Source organism: Muscardinus avellanarius (genome assembly GCF_963383645.1).
Source record: "Muscardinus avellanarius genome assembly, chromosome: 9".
In the NCBI taxonomy this organism is placed as follows: Eukaryota; Metazoa; Chordata; class Mammalia; order Rodentia; family Gliridae; genus Muscardinus; species Muscardinus avellanarius.
The window spans coordinates 5,084,365-5,100,756 of NC_137795.1; the positions used below are offsets into that span (position 1 = coordinate 5,084,365).

Below are 16,392 nucleotides of genomic sequence, written 5' to 3' on the forward strand. Positions count from 1 at the left end.
CGAAGCCTCTGTCATGTCGTCAATAGCTCCAGTACCAAGTCTCAATACCTTCAACACGCCCCGTTGCAGCATGTAGAAACCACTGCAGCCCAGTACTGGGAACCCTTAGAAGTCAAGAGCCTTCAGTCCGTCCACCCCTGACTCTTCATCCACACCACAAACATTTGGCCCACACCTGAGGCACTCGCTTCTGTCCCAGATATGGGAGGTGCAGGAGGACAGAGCGGGCTCCAGGCTGGGGAAGCCTCCAGACTGGAGACACAGGCAGGGCACGCGAAGACGAGGGCAGGGCCACGACTTTAGACGGGCAGCTGTTTGGAGCCTCACCTAGGGGCTCACCCTTGCCTTCCGGCTTCCCCATGTGCAGGTTGAAGGGAATGGACCTCTAAGCCAACAGTCCAACCGCGGAGGCAGAGAATGAAGGGATTGAAGTCCCATCCCAAGGAGCCAAACTCTACAGGGAAACGACAAACCCAGCAACTGCCAGGGGAAAAAAGTAGGGTCAGCACTGCGGCATACAGAAGCGGGCACGGGAACAGACCTGGAGCAATGCCTTTCTACTCTCAGGATGTCAGTGTCTGCAGATAACACATGGGGCACAGGCAGCTGGAGGAGGCGGTTATTTCCAAGGGGCCGTCCAGCCCAGGGGTCAGCTCTGTGGCCCCACCTAGGAGGTGAGACAGGCAGATGTATTGACTACAACCTAAGTGCCAGTGAGCAGACAGGTGAGCTGAGGATGCTCTGCTTAGAACCTACTGAGAAGAGCCCTGGAAGAAACGGGACTTGAGGGGAGGCCTGGGTAATTCAGGGGAAACACAGGGTAAGAGCTAGAAATGAGATTGGATGGAACACCGAGGTCAAGCTGCAGGGCGCCCAGGGTGTCGGTGAGGGCCCTGGATTATTCATCTGTACTTAGAAGGAGCCCTCTCTGAGGTTTGCTTGCCCATCCAGGCTTACAAGATGGGAGTGACCGGCCTTCCAAGGTGTGTCAAATCCAACCCGCAGCCAGCAGGTGGAGATGGCAGATACAAATACATTAAGAAATGTCAAGGACTGGGGTTGCGGCTCAGTAGTTAAGTGATTGCCTAGCATGTGCAGGACCCTGGGTTTCATCAAAAGAGGGAGGAAGAGAAGAAAAAGATAGAGAGAAAGGAAAGGAAGAAAAGGAGAGAAAGAGAAAGGGAGAGAGGAAATTACAGAAAGCACACAAAGGCACTTTCAGATCAGGTGCACATCAGAGATAAAGGAGCAGCTACAAAGCTGACTGGCATGTGGGCTTGGATCTAGCTGTCAGGTACAATGCCTGGGAGCTGCTCGTATATTGTTACTGTTAACATGCATACATCTGCAAAGAATGGGTCTTATTCTTCCTGTTCTAGAAATAAGGAGATGGAGGCAGTGAGTATTCTGCCCAAGCTCACTCTGCAAGCTAGTAGCAAATGTGGGAACCTCCTCCAACTAACCTCAAAACCATTCCCTTAAGACTAAAAAATAGGGCTGGGGGTGTAGCTTGGAGGTACAACGCCCCTGGGTTCCATCCCCAGTACTGTTAAAAAAAAAAAAGTGTGTCTGTGTTTCCATCCCAGACAAGTGCCCATCAGCTCAGAGCCCACAGCACACCGCCCAGAGGATGAATAAATGGGTGCTCTCCCACCCCTAGTCCCCAGCGACCTTCCTCACCCAAGGCGCCATCTCCACTGTGGGATGGATGGGCGCTAAGGACCCCTTGTAAACACTGCGAAAACTCTCCTGAGCCGAGACATGAGGGGACCTTAGAGACTCCCCTACAAAAATGAATGAATGCGCCCGCCGGAGTTCCCGCAGTCGATGAAAACAGTCGAAAGGTTGGACTGGCGAGAACTTTTTCTTGCCCCTTTGGGAGAAGTCTTTGCTCGGGGGCCTGTATCGGGTGACTGGCATGGGCGCGGGAGCAGGGGGCTGGAGCTGGGGGCCGTCGGCTCTGCCCTGGACACCCTCCCACCGGGCGCTGCCCACTTCTGAGAGGGGCTCCTGGGGAGGGGGCCGCGGGGCAGAGGCGGCAGGTGACAGGCAGCGGTGTCTCCTGGGAAATGTAGTCCCCCCCCACCCCAGTCCTGGGAAAATGGCGCTCGGGCAGGGGAGTCTGCAGCCGGCAGGGAGAGCAGCCTCCCGGAGGTGCAAAGGTGCCCGGGCATCCCACTCTGACCCCACCCCATAAAACACTCGGAGCAGCCGCCAGGGCTCGAGGGCCGTACCTTCCTGCTGAGGAACTCCCTGACCAGGGAGGCGGCCACCTCCTCCACGTAGAGGCCGTCCATGCCGCCGGCTCCGCCGCCCAGGCCGCAGCCCGCCGCAGTCGTTGGGCCCAGAATGGCCGCGTTGCCGTGGCGACCGTGGCGTCGGCGCCAGCGAGGGCTCCTCCTCTTCCCCGGAGCTGCGGGCGGGGCCCGATCGGACCCAGGGAAGGGGAAGGGAGTCCAGCGGGAGGCTGAAGGCAGGAGAGGCCCGGCAGCCCAGGGCCAGGCCTCGGGCTTCGGCATCAGGGCTGACTCTCCGGCCCCATTCTGCGGGCGGCCCGCGACAAGTCAGTGCCCCGTCTCCATTTCCCTAGACAGAAGATAGTCAGCAGCATGCCTGCCCCTTGTGAAGGCCCTGGTGGCCTGCAGCCTGCCCGGCCGGGAGGCCAGGACTCTGCTTGCTGGGTCCTGGAGTTAAAGGACAGGACCAGTCCCTCTTCCCCTGGGCACTGGCCTCCCACAGTGAGACTGCACAGATGCCTGTGCGTTAGCATGTCTTTAATAATCTCTGCAACTTTCTGACAAGGTGGTTACTATCGCCCCATTCTTTAAAAGAGGCCAAGATGCAGAAAGATAAAGATTTTGCAGAGGGCCATACAGCTAGGAACTAGCAAAGCTGGGATTCTGGTCACGCCCGTAGCTTTGCCCAATGCCGTTTTCCCCCAGACCTGCACACTTGGGAATGCTTTCACAATCTTTCCCATGGCTACACATCACAGACAGTATTATTTTGCTAGGGCTGTTATAACGAATACCACAGAATGGCTTAAATAACAGATTTATTGCTGCACAATCCTGGTGCCAAGAAATCCAAATTCAAGGGGTGTTATTGGTTCTGGGGCTGGAACTTAAAAACGTTCGACCTCCAGGATACACTCCTACCTTTTTATATTTTTTATTTTGAAACAGGGTTTCGCTAAGTTGCTAAGGGGCTCGCTCATCTACCGAGGTTGTCCTGGAACCTGAGATCTTCCTGTCTCATCCTCCCAAGTAGGGGGACTACAAGTGTGTGCTGCTGCGCCCAGCATCAAAGCCTCTACCTCTCTGCATCCATCTTTTCCATGTATCTTAATAACATCTTTCGTCCGTGTGTATGTGTCTTTGTTACCTCTTCTTATAAGAATATCAGTCACATAGGACTGAGGCTCACCACAGAGAACTTACTTTAACTTAATTACCTCTTTAATGACCCTATAGTTGAATCCAATCACATTCTAAAGTACCAGGCATTAGGACTATAAGATTGAAGAATGCGGTGTGCCCCATTAGCATAGAAACACGCCAAGATCCATAATAAGTCTTACGGATATCTTTATTCGTGGGAGAGCGGCCTCCAGCCCCCGCGTGGCCGCGGGGGCCGGTGGCAGGCTCTCGGGCTCCTCTCTGAACTCTGCACTGAACTCTCTTCTTCCGGGCCGGGAGGCCTGGTCCCCTCCGGAATTGCAGAGCTCCACCTCCTAGCTTCCGGCCCTGCCCCCTGTGGGGCAGGGGGGTGACTCACACCTTACAAGGACTTCAACAGATATTTCAAGGACACACCTGTACTACGTACATGTATATATAGGTATATATAGGTACTGTTACTTATGTATTATTTTCTTTAAGCTGACAAACATGTTTTTACATTTCTTTAAAAGGAAAGTATTCCCAAGCAGTAATACCAACAGCCTTGGGTTTGATGTGTGTGTCACATCTCTAATACAAAATCAAAACATATGCACTCAACTAAAATCATCTTATAGCCAGGCGTGGCGGTGCACGCTTGTAATCCCAGCATTCAGGAGGCTGAGACCGGAGGATCGTGGTTGGCGGACAGCCTCAGCTATTGAGCAAGGCCCTTTGCAACTCAGCGAGACCCTGTTTCAAAAATAAAAAACACTAAAATATAGGGCTGGAGGTGTAGTTCGGAGGTAGAATGCCCCTGGGTTCCATCCCCAGTACCGAAATAAATAAATAAATAAATAAATAAATAAATAAATAAATAGAATTACCTTATGACCAGTGGCACACGTACCACCCTCAGGAGACAATAACACCACAATATAGTCTCCCGAGAAACCCCTGTAACACGCAGACTGCATTATAATGGCTGGGCCTCCTCCGCCTCCAGCCCCCAGGGCTCTCTGAGCAGGCTTTTCTGAGCTCTCAGGGTCCTGTGAGACAATGTGTGTGTAGAGCGGGAGGGCAGAGCTGCAGGAGGCAGGATCCATGGCAAGGGACCTCGAGTTCCAGGTACAGAGACACACTAATGGATGTATAATAATAAAAAATAACACCACACAGGACAGCTTTAGGCTTGGGTAAGAGATCGCATATCACAGTAAGTGTTAAGGACTAAGTCAAAGGAAAGAGACAGTCCCCTCCATGAAAGTAGTTCAAGGTGAAATTGGGAATGTACAACGATAAACCACACACAGTTCAGCAGTCACCTTTTTTGTCCTAAAGAGGGTTTTTTTTTTCCTTTTTTTACCATAAAAACAGTTATGAAATGTGGCATCCCATTGATGCAAGGACCGGGAAAGCCATTTTTTATTTGTTTCTTTGTATTTTTTCCCCAAACTCACTGTGAACAATTGAAGTTCTGGATGAAGAAACACAATTGAGACCTTTTCAGTGATAAAATCTGCATATTTGTATTTCAAAAATGTAGCTAAAACTTATTGTAAATTCCTTTTTTTCCTTTTTTCGCTTAATGAATACCATTGATTCAGTATGAAATCTTTATATGTTTCATGTGTTAAGAATAAATTGTACATTATCTTGGTTAAAAAAAAATGAAATTGGGGCAAAGAGAAAAAAATTCTTGCATCTATCCTGTCATTAATAAATGTCTATTGAGCCTTTTCACGTGCTATGTGTATGGTCACCATGGATAAAACCAAAGTTTTTTTTAATTTGTGTTGCTTTGGCAGTGCTGGGGGTGGAAACCAGGGCCTAACACAAATTAAGCAAGCCCTTTGCCACTGAGCTTTATCCCCAGCTCAACTGTGGATTTAACGCTGCAAAAATATATCTTCTAGGAGGGAGAAGAGTAGAGATGGAGATGAGGAGATAGAAAAACACAAAAACACACTGAGCATAGCAGACGTTTTTCAAAAAGTTATAGACTAAAAGAGGAAAAAACACACAGCAAATATAGGAGGGCTTTTGGCAGGAAGTAGAGATTAAATGTCAGATGGCACAGCAATATTTCAACAAAACATCAGAATGAAGAAAGGATATGAACTCTGCAGAGACTTGAAGGAAAAACAGTACAGCCAGTGCAAAGGCCCTGAGACCACATCTAGCTTGAGGAATTGCAAAATAGAAAGACCAGAGGAGAGCGGAGACTGAGAAAGCAAGAGCCCAGCAGTGTAGACCCCTGATTGTCAGAAGGACTCCTCCTTTACTCTGAACTGAGAAACCTTTGGAGAGTTTTGGGCAGAGGAGGGACAGGGTTCGACTCAGGTTTAGACAGGGTACAGGGTACCCCTGGTTCTTGTGTTGAAAATAGACTGATAGACTGTAGAGGGGCGGATGTGCGCACAGGGAGGCTGGTAAGGAGAGAACAGTGACAACCAGAGATCCAGTAGAATGTAGGAGAGACATATTAACTGTGTGTGTGTGTGTGTGTGTGTGTGTGTGTGTGTGTGTGTGTGTGTGTGAGAGAGAGAGAGGGGGGGGAAACTTTCCTGGATCAAAAACATTTTTACCACATCGGAATGGAACAATTAAGCAAGAGAAGTACAAGACTGTATTCTCCTTCCAGACACGCAGCTGGCTCCTGGGGACACAGTAACCTTAAGGTGTCAAGTAAAAGGCCAGACTTGTCAGTATGAGCAGGCTAGAAGCTGTCCCTCCAGAAACCTAGGAAGAAACTAAGTGGCATCGATGTCCCATCGTTTTCCAGTGGATATCCTGCAAGTCATTCTGACTTCTACAGGATGCTTCTGTGAGCTGGAACATCCTACAAGCTCTGTAAGGGAGCCTGCTCTCCTGCCTGCATGCGAAAGGTGGTCAAGGTCCTTACAAATGACTCCTTAGAAAATACGTCGTATTAGAGGAGGGCATAGGTTCAACACGCCAAATATAGGCACAGGTAGTAACTTCCTCAACAAGACCGCCAAAGCGTAGGAAATTAAAACAAGAATTAACAAGCGGGATGGCATCAAACTAAAAGGTTTCTGCTCATCAAAGGAAACAATCAAGAATCTAAAAAGAAAGCCTACAGAATGGGAGATCTTTATCAGCTACCACTCTGATAGAAGGCTAATATCCAGAATATATAAAGAGCACAAAAGACTCTACACTAGCAAAACAAATAACCCAATTAAGAAATGGGCAACTGAATTGAATAGACACTTCACAAAATAAGAGATACAAATGGCCAATAGATACATGAAAAAATGTTTAACATCATTACCCATCAGGGAGATGCATATCAAAACTATGCTGAGATTCCATCTAACCCCAATCAGAGTGGCAAGCATAAAGAAGTCAAATAACAACAAATGCTGGTGAGGATGTGGGGAAAGAGGAACTCTTACACTGTTGGTGGGAGTGCAAACTAGTTCAGCTACTATGGAGATCAGTATGGAGATTCCTTCGAAAACTGGGAATAGATCCACCTTATGATCTGGTTATACCACTCCTGGGTATCTTTCCAAAGGGGTTGAAATCAGAGAACTACAGTAACATATGCATACCCATGTTCATAGCAGCACAATTTGCAATAGCCAAAATATGGAACCAACCTAGGTCTCCGTCAACAGATGAATGGATTGCAAAATTATGGGAAATACACACAATGGAATTCTACTCAGCAATAAAGAAGAACAAATTCATGTCATTCCCAAGAAGATGGAAAGACCTGGAGAACATTATGTTAAGTGAGATCAGCCAAGCACAGAAAGGGAAGGGACATGTGTTTTCTCTAGTGTGCTCAAGCAAGGGAGTATTAGGGATACCAGAGGGACTCCAGGTAATGAAGGGGAAGCCTCAGCAAAGCCAGAAAGAAAGGGTAGGGGAGGAAGAAGGCTGAGGATGATTAATGGAAAAGCTGCATTTGAATATGTGTACACAGGTGAATACAAAATTGTTAACCTGGACACTCAGTAATGGGAGAGAAGGAAAAGGGGAAGGGGGGTACCAGGTACTGTGTGAACGCATGCCATTGTCAACATGATCCACATTGTGATGTGAGACAGTAGTGCACCAATTAAAAAAAAAGAAAAATACATCAGAGCTGGGCGTGGTGGCACACGCCTATAATTCCAATACTTGGGAGGCTGAGATAAAAGTATTGCAGATTCAATGAGTTAGCAAGACCATATTTAATTTTGTTTCTATGTATGCGGTACTATGGATTGAACCCAGGGCATTCTACCTCTGAACTATACCCATAGCCCTATTTATTTTAAACTTTATGGTCTCACTAAGTTGCAGAGGGCCTCATTAAGTAGCTGAGGCTAGCTTTGAATCTGTGATCCTCCTGTCTTAGCCTCCCAAGCACTGGGATTACAAGTGTGCACCACCACACCCAGAATATTTACATTTTTTTAAAATAAGGTAAGGACTTGGGGTGTAGCTCAGAGGTAGAATGCCTCTGGATTCAGTCCCCACTACCAAAAAAATATATGCTGCTGGAGATACAAACAATATCATAAAAATAATGATCCAGATATTATAAATCTCTCTGTTAGCTTTCCATTGCTATAACAAAGTACCTGAGAAAAACAACTTATAAGGAGGATTTTTATCTAGGCTTACTATTTCGATCCATGGTCACTTGTTTCTGTTGCCTTGGGCCTGTGGAAGCCCAGTACATCACAGGAGAGCACATAGCAAAAGAGGCCTGTCACCTTATGGTGGTGAGAAGCAAGGAGAGAGAAGAAAGTTGCTAGGGTCTCAATGTTTCCTCCAAGAAATTACACACTCCCCATTACCTAAATTCCTTCCACTAATCCCCACCTCCTCAAGGCTCCACCACCTCCCCGGAGCACCACAGGCTGGTGACCAAGCCCTCAAAACATGGGCCTTCATGGGACAGTCAAGATCTGAGCCAGAAAAATACAGGCACACAGATAGACAACATCATCTCTTTGTGTAAGCTCTAAAAATCTTAAGCCATAATAGGATTATTTGTGGGAAAACAGAGCTTTGGCAAACTTTATAAAAATAAAAGCAAGGGAATGGAGATGACATGACCAGGACCACAGCTGGCAGGGGACCCAGCCGGGGGATGTAACGCTGTTATTATCTTCAGGGCATCTGGCTGTCATCTAAAGCATTTGTTATACTATTTCCATCGATTTGTTAGTTAATAAAAGATGGTCTTCAGAGACCAGTGACAACAGCATGGCATGAACCAAGGCATATTATGAGTTAATTCTGTGCAGCCAAAGGTATAGAGAGGAGGGAAGGAACAATTTAGATGATTTGTACATAATACAGATACGAGGGGAAAGATTGTGTGTGTGTGTGTGTGAATGTGTGTGTGTGTGTGTGTGAGAGAGAGAGAGAGAGAGAGAGAGAGAGAGAGAGAGAGAGAGAGAGAGAGGGAGAAAAAGCTCTCTCAAGCTGTGGCCTGGTCCATCTATAAGTCACCTCATACCTGCATTTGTGTGAGTCTGACAACAGGAATTTATGGACACCCCTCTGCCTGCCTGGTGCCCAGTTGGATGTGTGAGGTATGTGGGGGGCCTAGAAATGGGAGGTGATGTCTGCCATGCAAGAGCAGGTTGTTTACAACAGTGTGAGGACGGAGTGTTGCCTCCTCCAGGGTTCTCTAGAGAGAGGACTGGCTGAATGGATCCCCCTCCAACCTAAGGCTCCTTGAGAGCAGGGAGAGCTGGGTGTTTACCTCAGTCCGGGGGTTCCAGGGAACAAAACATACAGTCCTGCCTCCATAACTATGACCGGACCAGCTGCAGCATGCTTGAACCAGCTGGGCTGGAAGAACATTGTGAAAGCTCTTCTAATGACCTGACTCTCAGAGCTTCCCAGCCATCTGGCTACCAGCCACAGAGGTCAGAGCCACTATCTTTGTGTGCTAGTTAGTATAACTAACTGACAATATGCCTGAGAAAAACAACATAGGGGAGGAAAGATTTGTTGCTGGCTTCTGGTTTCAGAGGTTGTGATCCATGGTCACTCGGCTCTGTTGGCTCTGGGGCTGCAGTGAGGAGCAGCAGTATGACATAAACAGGTGGCTCAGCTCAGGGCCATCAGGAAGTGTGGGAGAGACAGGCTGGGGACAAGATAGACCCTTCAAGGACACAGACCCAGTGAGCTACATCCTCAAATTGGGCCCTGCTTCTCAAAGGTTCTTCCACCTTCCAGTAGCTCCACACGTGGGGGATGAGCCCTCAACACATGAGCCTTTGGGGACGTTCCAGAGCCAAACCACAGGGCATGACAATGTAGACACTCCTCCACACTGTCCCCACATCCTATCACACCAACAACCCCATCTCTGCTCCTGGGCGGCATCCACATGGTCACGAACATGAGGCTGGAGGTAAAGACAGTCCCAGGTCCTGCTGGGGTCAGCAGGAGGTGACACAGCCTTTTCCTCAGCCCAGACCAGCCCAGACCTCTTTCTGTCAAGAGTGGTGAACCTGCTGTATACACAGGCCTGTAAACCTGGACTGTCGGTAGAGGTACAGAGACACAGTGACACCTCATGGGGGTTTGAGAATGAGTCTATTTAAACCAAGAAGAATGTGTAATTCTCTTCCCAGCATGTCTGGCCAGAGACCATAGATGTTACTGCTACAAGCCATCTCACCTGCATTTACCCAACCTGCTGCACAATATTAGCCTTCTCTGTGTATGCCCTGGGGAGGCCTCTGCTCTTGACAACAACCCATCTTCTGCCTCTTGCTCTCCCTGTCCATGGATCTCTGACCTGGACAAAGCTGTATTCCTTGCTCCGGTGCTTTACCTGGATGGTCAGGAGATGCAAGCACTCCTGACCATCCTACTCCAGTGTCCCCAGAGGGACCAAGATCTGCCCTCAGCCTATGGCAGTGCTATAGGAGATCCTTTTGCTTAGCTTTCCTGGTCCAAGCCCTCTGTAAAGACGTTATTTGCAGCAGATGGCAATCAGTCCTCCTTGGTTCAACTATAGCTTATAATGGTGCTTCATGCCCCTGGCATGCAGGAGCTGACCTCTGGGACCAGAGCTAAAAAAAGGCAGCCCTGGCCGTCGTCTCCCTCTTCTTCTCCCAGGCCTGGTTATACTAGTTAGCACTGGGTTCAGTTGAAAGTGACAGAAAACCCCAAATAAGAGTGACTTGGTAAGGAAGTTACTGTATTAGAGTTCTCCAGAGGAACAGAACCAACAGGATGCATATGATTGTAAAGGGGATTTATTAAATTGGCTTACACAGTCAGGAACTAGATAGCCCCACGGTGGCCAGCTGCATCCAGAGAGCCGGGAGAACCAGTAGCTTCTCAGCCCCAGAAACTGGAGCCTCAAAACACGAGAAGCGATGATGCAGCCCCAGCCCAAGACTGAAGGCCGGGAAGCCCTCTGGAGGGTTTCTGGTGAGCATCGCAATGGAAGAGTGAAGGAGCTGGAGTCCCGTGTCCACAGGCAGCAGCAGCAGCAACAGATACACCTGTTCGAGGAGAACTGAGCTTGCTCTTCCTTCTGCCTTTTGCTCCCTCTGGACCCCAGTGGTACCCACTTCATGGCAGGCCTCCCCTCCCAGTTTGCTGCCCTACATGATCATCATCTCCGGAAACGGCCTCGTAGACACAAGTCTCCCAATTCTAGGTGCCTCTCAGTCCAACCAAGCTGACAATCCAGATTAAACAACACAAGCATGCAAAAAGTGATCGAGTCAAAAGAACACACTACCCAGCTTCAAATGGCTCCTACTGGTCACATCTGTGCACCAGAGTAAGTAATGATGATGATGGATGTTTCAGCCCACTAAATAAAATGAAAATCCTTGAGTCAGCCAGGCGTGGTGGCGCACGCTTGTAATCCCCGCGCTTGGGAGGCAGAGACAGGAGGATCGCGCAGGTTCGAAGCCAGCCACGCGCGCTGGCTTATGAGACCCTGTTTCCAAATAAAAAAGTATAAAAAATAGGTCTGGGAGTGTAGCCCGGAGGTAGAAGGGCTTCCAGGAACCCCAGTACCACCAAAAAAAAAAAAAAAAGAAAGAAATCCTTGAGTCCACTTTAAATAACTAAATACACAAAAGAGAAAAGAAATCTCCTTCTTGCATTTGAATGTCCACTGATAATGTGGAAAGAATGATGGAATTAGCAAGTCCATTTGACAACTAGAATAATAATTAGTCATTCAAGCATGGATCATCAATGTCTATCAAAACAAGTAGACACATGATATTTATGTATCCAAGTATCTCTTCCTATCTCATGTCTCCACCACAGGTGGCCTTGACCTCAAGGTCCAAGATGGCAGCATCCATGCTCCAAGTGGCACAATGGAGTGAAGGTGAAATCAATAGTAGGGTCCACGTGCACCTCGTCTTGAAGTCCCCAGGCTCCAACACTGGGAAGCGCACTTCCATCCCTTTGGTCAGCATTCAGCATCTTGGTTACACGTGGCCGCAAAAGGGATGCTGGGAAATGTAGTCTTTGTTTAGGGAAGCCATGTCTTCAGCTAACAAATCCTATGGCTATGTAAGAGCTGTGGAGAACATGAGCAAGGGAGGACAGCTAGCAACCTCTGAAACAACAGTGTTTCATTTTTTGTTTTGTTTTGGTTTCAAATCCACACATCTCTCAACACCTCTGATTCTTTTAATTGGGATCTCAGATCACATCACCCATGTACTTACACACACACACACACACACACACACACACACACGAGCTCAGAGCCCACACCCTGCAGGTGCTGATCCCTAACAGGCCGGGGCCTGTCTCGCTCTGTGGCTATGCACAACCTTAAGTCTTAACATAATTTCCTGTAAGGAGGGGCAGTTCTTATGGAAAAGTCCCCATGGCCTCTCTGCTGTCTAAGCTGCTTTAAGGTGACATGACCAGGAGGGCCAGTTTTTGTTCTTTTCCTTTCTAGACAAGCAGGTAGAAATGCCTCTGGTGAGCAGCCATGTCTCCTGCCCTTCGCTGGAGACAAGCTTTTTCAGAGCTGTAAGCAAAAGAATAAATTTGGAGTGTTTGAGGTTAGATGGAGCTGTAAGATGTGCCGTATTTCCCCATGAGGATCCTGAGCAATGCTTCTTGCCAAGAATGTGCCACGCAGGCGAAGAGGCTGCCCCCCCCAGAGCAGGGTGCTGGCCACGGGTCATTGTCACCAGATTTCCCCCTTGTCTGTCCTCCTCCGCCACCACCCCCTCCTCCACTCCTGTGAGGAGGCCGAGTTCACGATCAGGGCTCAGGAGGAAGTTAGGAAGTTCACATCCTTTGCGTTTGAGCCCCTGCCATCTTCTGTCTTTGTGAGAGCAGCTTCCCAAGTCTGCCTCAGCCTATCCGAGACTTGGCTGAGTGGAGGGTGAGGGTGAGGAAGACCACCCAGATAACAAACTGCCCCTGGATTCTGCAATGGGCATCCTTTGCCTTCTCTTATCCCTGGCACTTCAGGACTGCACGAGTCATGACGGGGAAGCAGGGATGGGTCCTGTGAGATTAGCCATAGCACAAGAGGTCTCCTCTCTGCAGGAACAGACAGCCCCGATCCCTCCCTCCAACACCCATAAACCCAACTTGTAGGTCACCTCCAAGAAGCCTGTGGACCTCCCCAGACCCACTTAGATGTTGTCCTGACACTCTGTGGGAGGACAGTGTGGGCTACAGATCAAGCTCTTTGGCTCCGAAGTGACACTGTGTAGGTTCTTAAGCCTTGTTACGCTGCTTAGTAGCTGTGTGACTTTAAGCAGGTCAGTGCCTCCATTTCCCCACCTGTAAAATGAGTATTCCAAACAATACCATCTATATGAAGTTACTGTGAATTCAAATGAGTTTTACATGTTTATAAACATAGCTGACCTCATAACAGTATTATTTGCAGTAGTCCAGGAAGAAACAATTCAAGTGGCCATCAATGGACAACTGGATGAATAGAATGTGTTATGGTACGTCCATACAGTGAAATAGTATTCAACCTTAAAAAGGAAGAAAATTGTGGCACATTGTATAGAGCATGGGCTCTAAAACAATTTTTAGGAACCCATAAACAACTTGTTTTGACCTGCCAGCATATAGCATCAGCACAGGACTCAGACCAGCACGTCTGTGCTGCACTTGGTAATAGACCCTTGGGTCATAAAATACCTTCTCACCTCTGAGGGACTTAAATCATCAATACATTTAGATTGCTGGCAGGAGTCTGGAAGGTTTGATAAGCCTGGATGAGCTTTCCAAAGACTCTGGGCAATGCTCTGCCCTTATGCCGAACAGTCGGCCCATGTGTATGACTCCGCTCCAGCGACCTGCTCCGGTCCTGTTCTTCTCGCTGACCAGCTCAGTGCTAGGCCAACTCCTGAATCTCCTCTTTCACTCCTGGACTGGTTCCTAATTCCCTACTCCCTGCTTGTCTGTATTGTGTTATTTTGCTAATTATTTGAAGTGCTCTAAATATATAGAATTTGTGTGTTGTCCAGCATGCTTATATTTGACCTAAATTTCTAGATTTGTTCATGTGAAATATATCCTTTGATGCCCATTCACTGCTAATTGGCTTTGGCCAAGCAGCCACCCAGCATCTGAACTTAGCTTAACTTTACTTAGGCCTGTGTTCTGTGGCCTCAGATGGACTGAACCCCCAAACCTCCAAGGAAACTGATAGAAACTTCCTTTCTCTAAATTTGCATGGTCATGTCTTTGGATTATAGCAGTAAGAATGACACGACAGTGTATTCTACCACAATTTTAAAAATAGATATTTTACCCAGGTGCAGTGGCACACACCTGGAATCCCAGCTCCTCAGGAACCTGAGGCAGGAGGATCACAAGTTCAAGGCCAGCCTGGGCATCTTAGGGAGACCCTGCTACAAGATAAAAGAAGAACCAAGGGTGCGTAGCTTAGTAATAGAGTACAAAGCCCTGAGTCCCCTGTACTGAAAACAAACGTATTTTAAAAAGTGACTAGCACTTCCTCATTGTGATGGACATGCTGGCTATGGATGGCTATGAACACTGCACAAAAACTGTTACAGTGGGAACTGTTACGGGGGCCCCGTTGGGCTCCTGAACTGTAACCATGAGGTGTAGCTGCAGGTTCGTGTTCTTAGCTATGTGTAGAAAACAATAGCCAGAACTCCTCTTTTTTGCTATAAGCTTAAGTGATTTTATTATTACAAAGATGGAAAGATAGAAACAGATATTAAGCCCTAAGCCCAATAGGCGGGGTGTGTGTATGTGTGTGTGTGTGTGTGTGTGTGTGTGTGTGTGTGTGTGTGTGTGACTTAACTGAACTATCTGCAGTTTTTATAGATACATGGTCCTTCATCTTGCTCATGCAATAATCTTCTAACATAGGTGTAAGTCCACCCATTAAAACTCTGTGTAGGCCCTTTTTTTAAACAAATTTTTATTGAACATAAATGGTATACATTTAAACTATATTTGGTGCCCTCTCCCCCCCCGTCCCCGTTTTTCCTTCCCCCCTCCCACCAGTGGTTGTCCAGGGTAACCATGTCATATTCATAATTTTACACATATTCGGATGTAGACCCTCATTAATCAAGATCAGCCTTCCTCCTCTCCTATCTTTCCATTCAGGTTTTGCTGGTATTTCCCCTCCATTATCTGGAGTCCCACTGGTATCCTCTGTGTTTCCTAGTTTGGGCATATTAGAGGAAACATATGTACCTTCTCCTTCTGTGCTTGGCTGATCTCACTTAACATCATGTTCTCCAGGACTTTCCATCTTCTTGCAAATGATATAATTATTGTTCTTCTTTATGGCTTAATAGAATTCCATTGTGTGTATTTCCCACAGTTTTGCTATCCATTCATCTGTTGATGGAGATCTGGGTTGGTTCCATATTTTGGCTATTACGAATTGCTGCTATGAACATAGGTATGCATATGTTGCTGTAGTTCTCTGAATTCAACCCCTTTGGAAAGATACCCAGGAGTGGTATAGTTGGATCATATGGTGGATCTATTCCCACCTTTCTTAGGAATCTCCACACAGATCTCCATAGTGGTTGAACTAGTTTGCATTCCCACCAACAGTGTAAAAGAGTTCCTCTTTCCCCACATCCTCGCCAGCATTTGTTGTTGTTTGATTTCTCTATGCTTGCCACTCTGACTGGGGTTAGATGGATTCTCAGCATAGTTTTGATTTGCATCTCCCTGATGGCCAGTGATGTAGAACATCTTTTCATGTATCTATTGGCCCTTTGTATCTCTTCTTTTGTGAAGTGTCTATTTAGTTCATTTGCCCATTTCTTGATTGGGTTGTTTGTTTTGCTAGTGAAAAGTCTTTTGAGCTCTTTGTATATTCTGGATATTAGCCCCCTATCAGAGTGGTGGCTGGTAAAGATCTTTTCCCATTCTGTAGGCTTCCTCTTTAGGTTACTGATGGTTTCCTTTGATGAGAAGAAACTTTTTAGTTTGATGCTGTCCCACTTGTTTATTCTTGCTTTAATTTCCTGAGCTTTGGAGGTTTTGTTGAGAAAGTTACTGCCTGTGCCAATATGTTGTAATGTTGAGCGTATGCTCTCCTCTAATAACTTCACAGTCTCAGGTCTAATTTCTAAGTTTGATCCATCTTGAGTTGATTCCTGTATATGGTGAGATATAGGGGTTTAGATTCATCTTTTTACAAATGGTTAGCCAGTTCTCCCTGCACCATTTGTTGAAAAGGCTGTCTTTTCTTCAGCGTATAAGTTTGGCCCCTTTTTCAAAGATTAATTGACTAAAGATGTGTGGATTTGTTTCTGTATCTTCTATTCTAATCTACTGGTCAGTATATCTGTTATTGTGCCAGTACCATGCTGTTTTTACTACTATTGCTCTATAGTATAATTTGAAGTCTGGGGTTGTGATGCCTCCTGCATGTTTCTTATTGCTGAGAATTGCTTTGGCTATTCTGGGTCTTTTCTTTCTTCATATAAAGTTCATGATTGATTTTTCTAGGTCTGTGAAGAATGTCGCTATATTTTAATGGGAACTGCATTGAATCTATAGA

At 47.1% G+C, this 16,392-nt stretch overlaps 1 protein-coding gene across 1 annotated transcript in view; it reads right to left on the reverse strand.

Annotated features, from left to right (window-relative positions):
- The window catches only part of MINDY4 (MINDY lysine 48 deubiquitinase 4), a gene marked incomplete at both ends in the record, with an annotated part of 100,857 nt that extends 98,560 nt beyond the window's left edge, over positions 1 to 2,297 (reverse strand). Inside the window, one exon of the mRNA XM_080701392.1 lies at positions 2,235 to 2,297. Within this exon, the coding sequence (XP_080557518.1) occupies positions 2,235 to 2,297 (63 nt within the window). The remainder of the gene's footprint in view (positions 1 to 2,234) is intronic.
- Between the last annotated feature and the right edge of the window lie 14,095 nt (positions 2,298 to 16,392).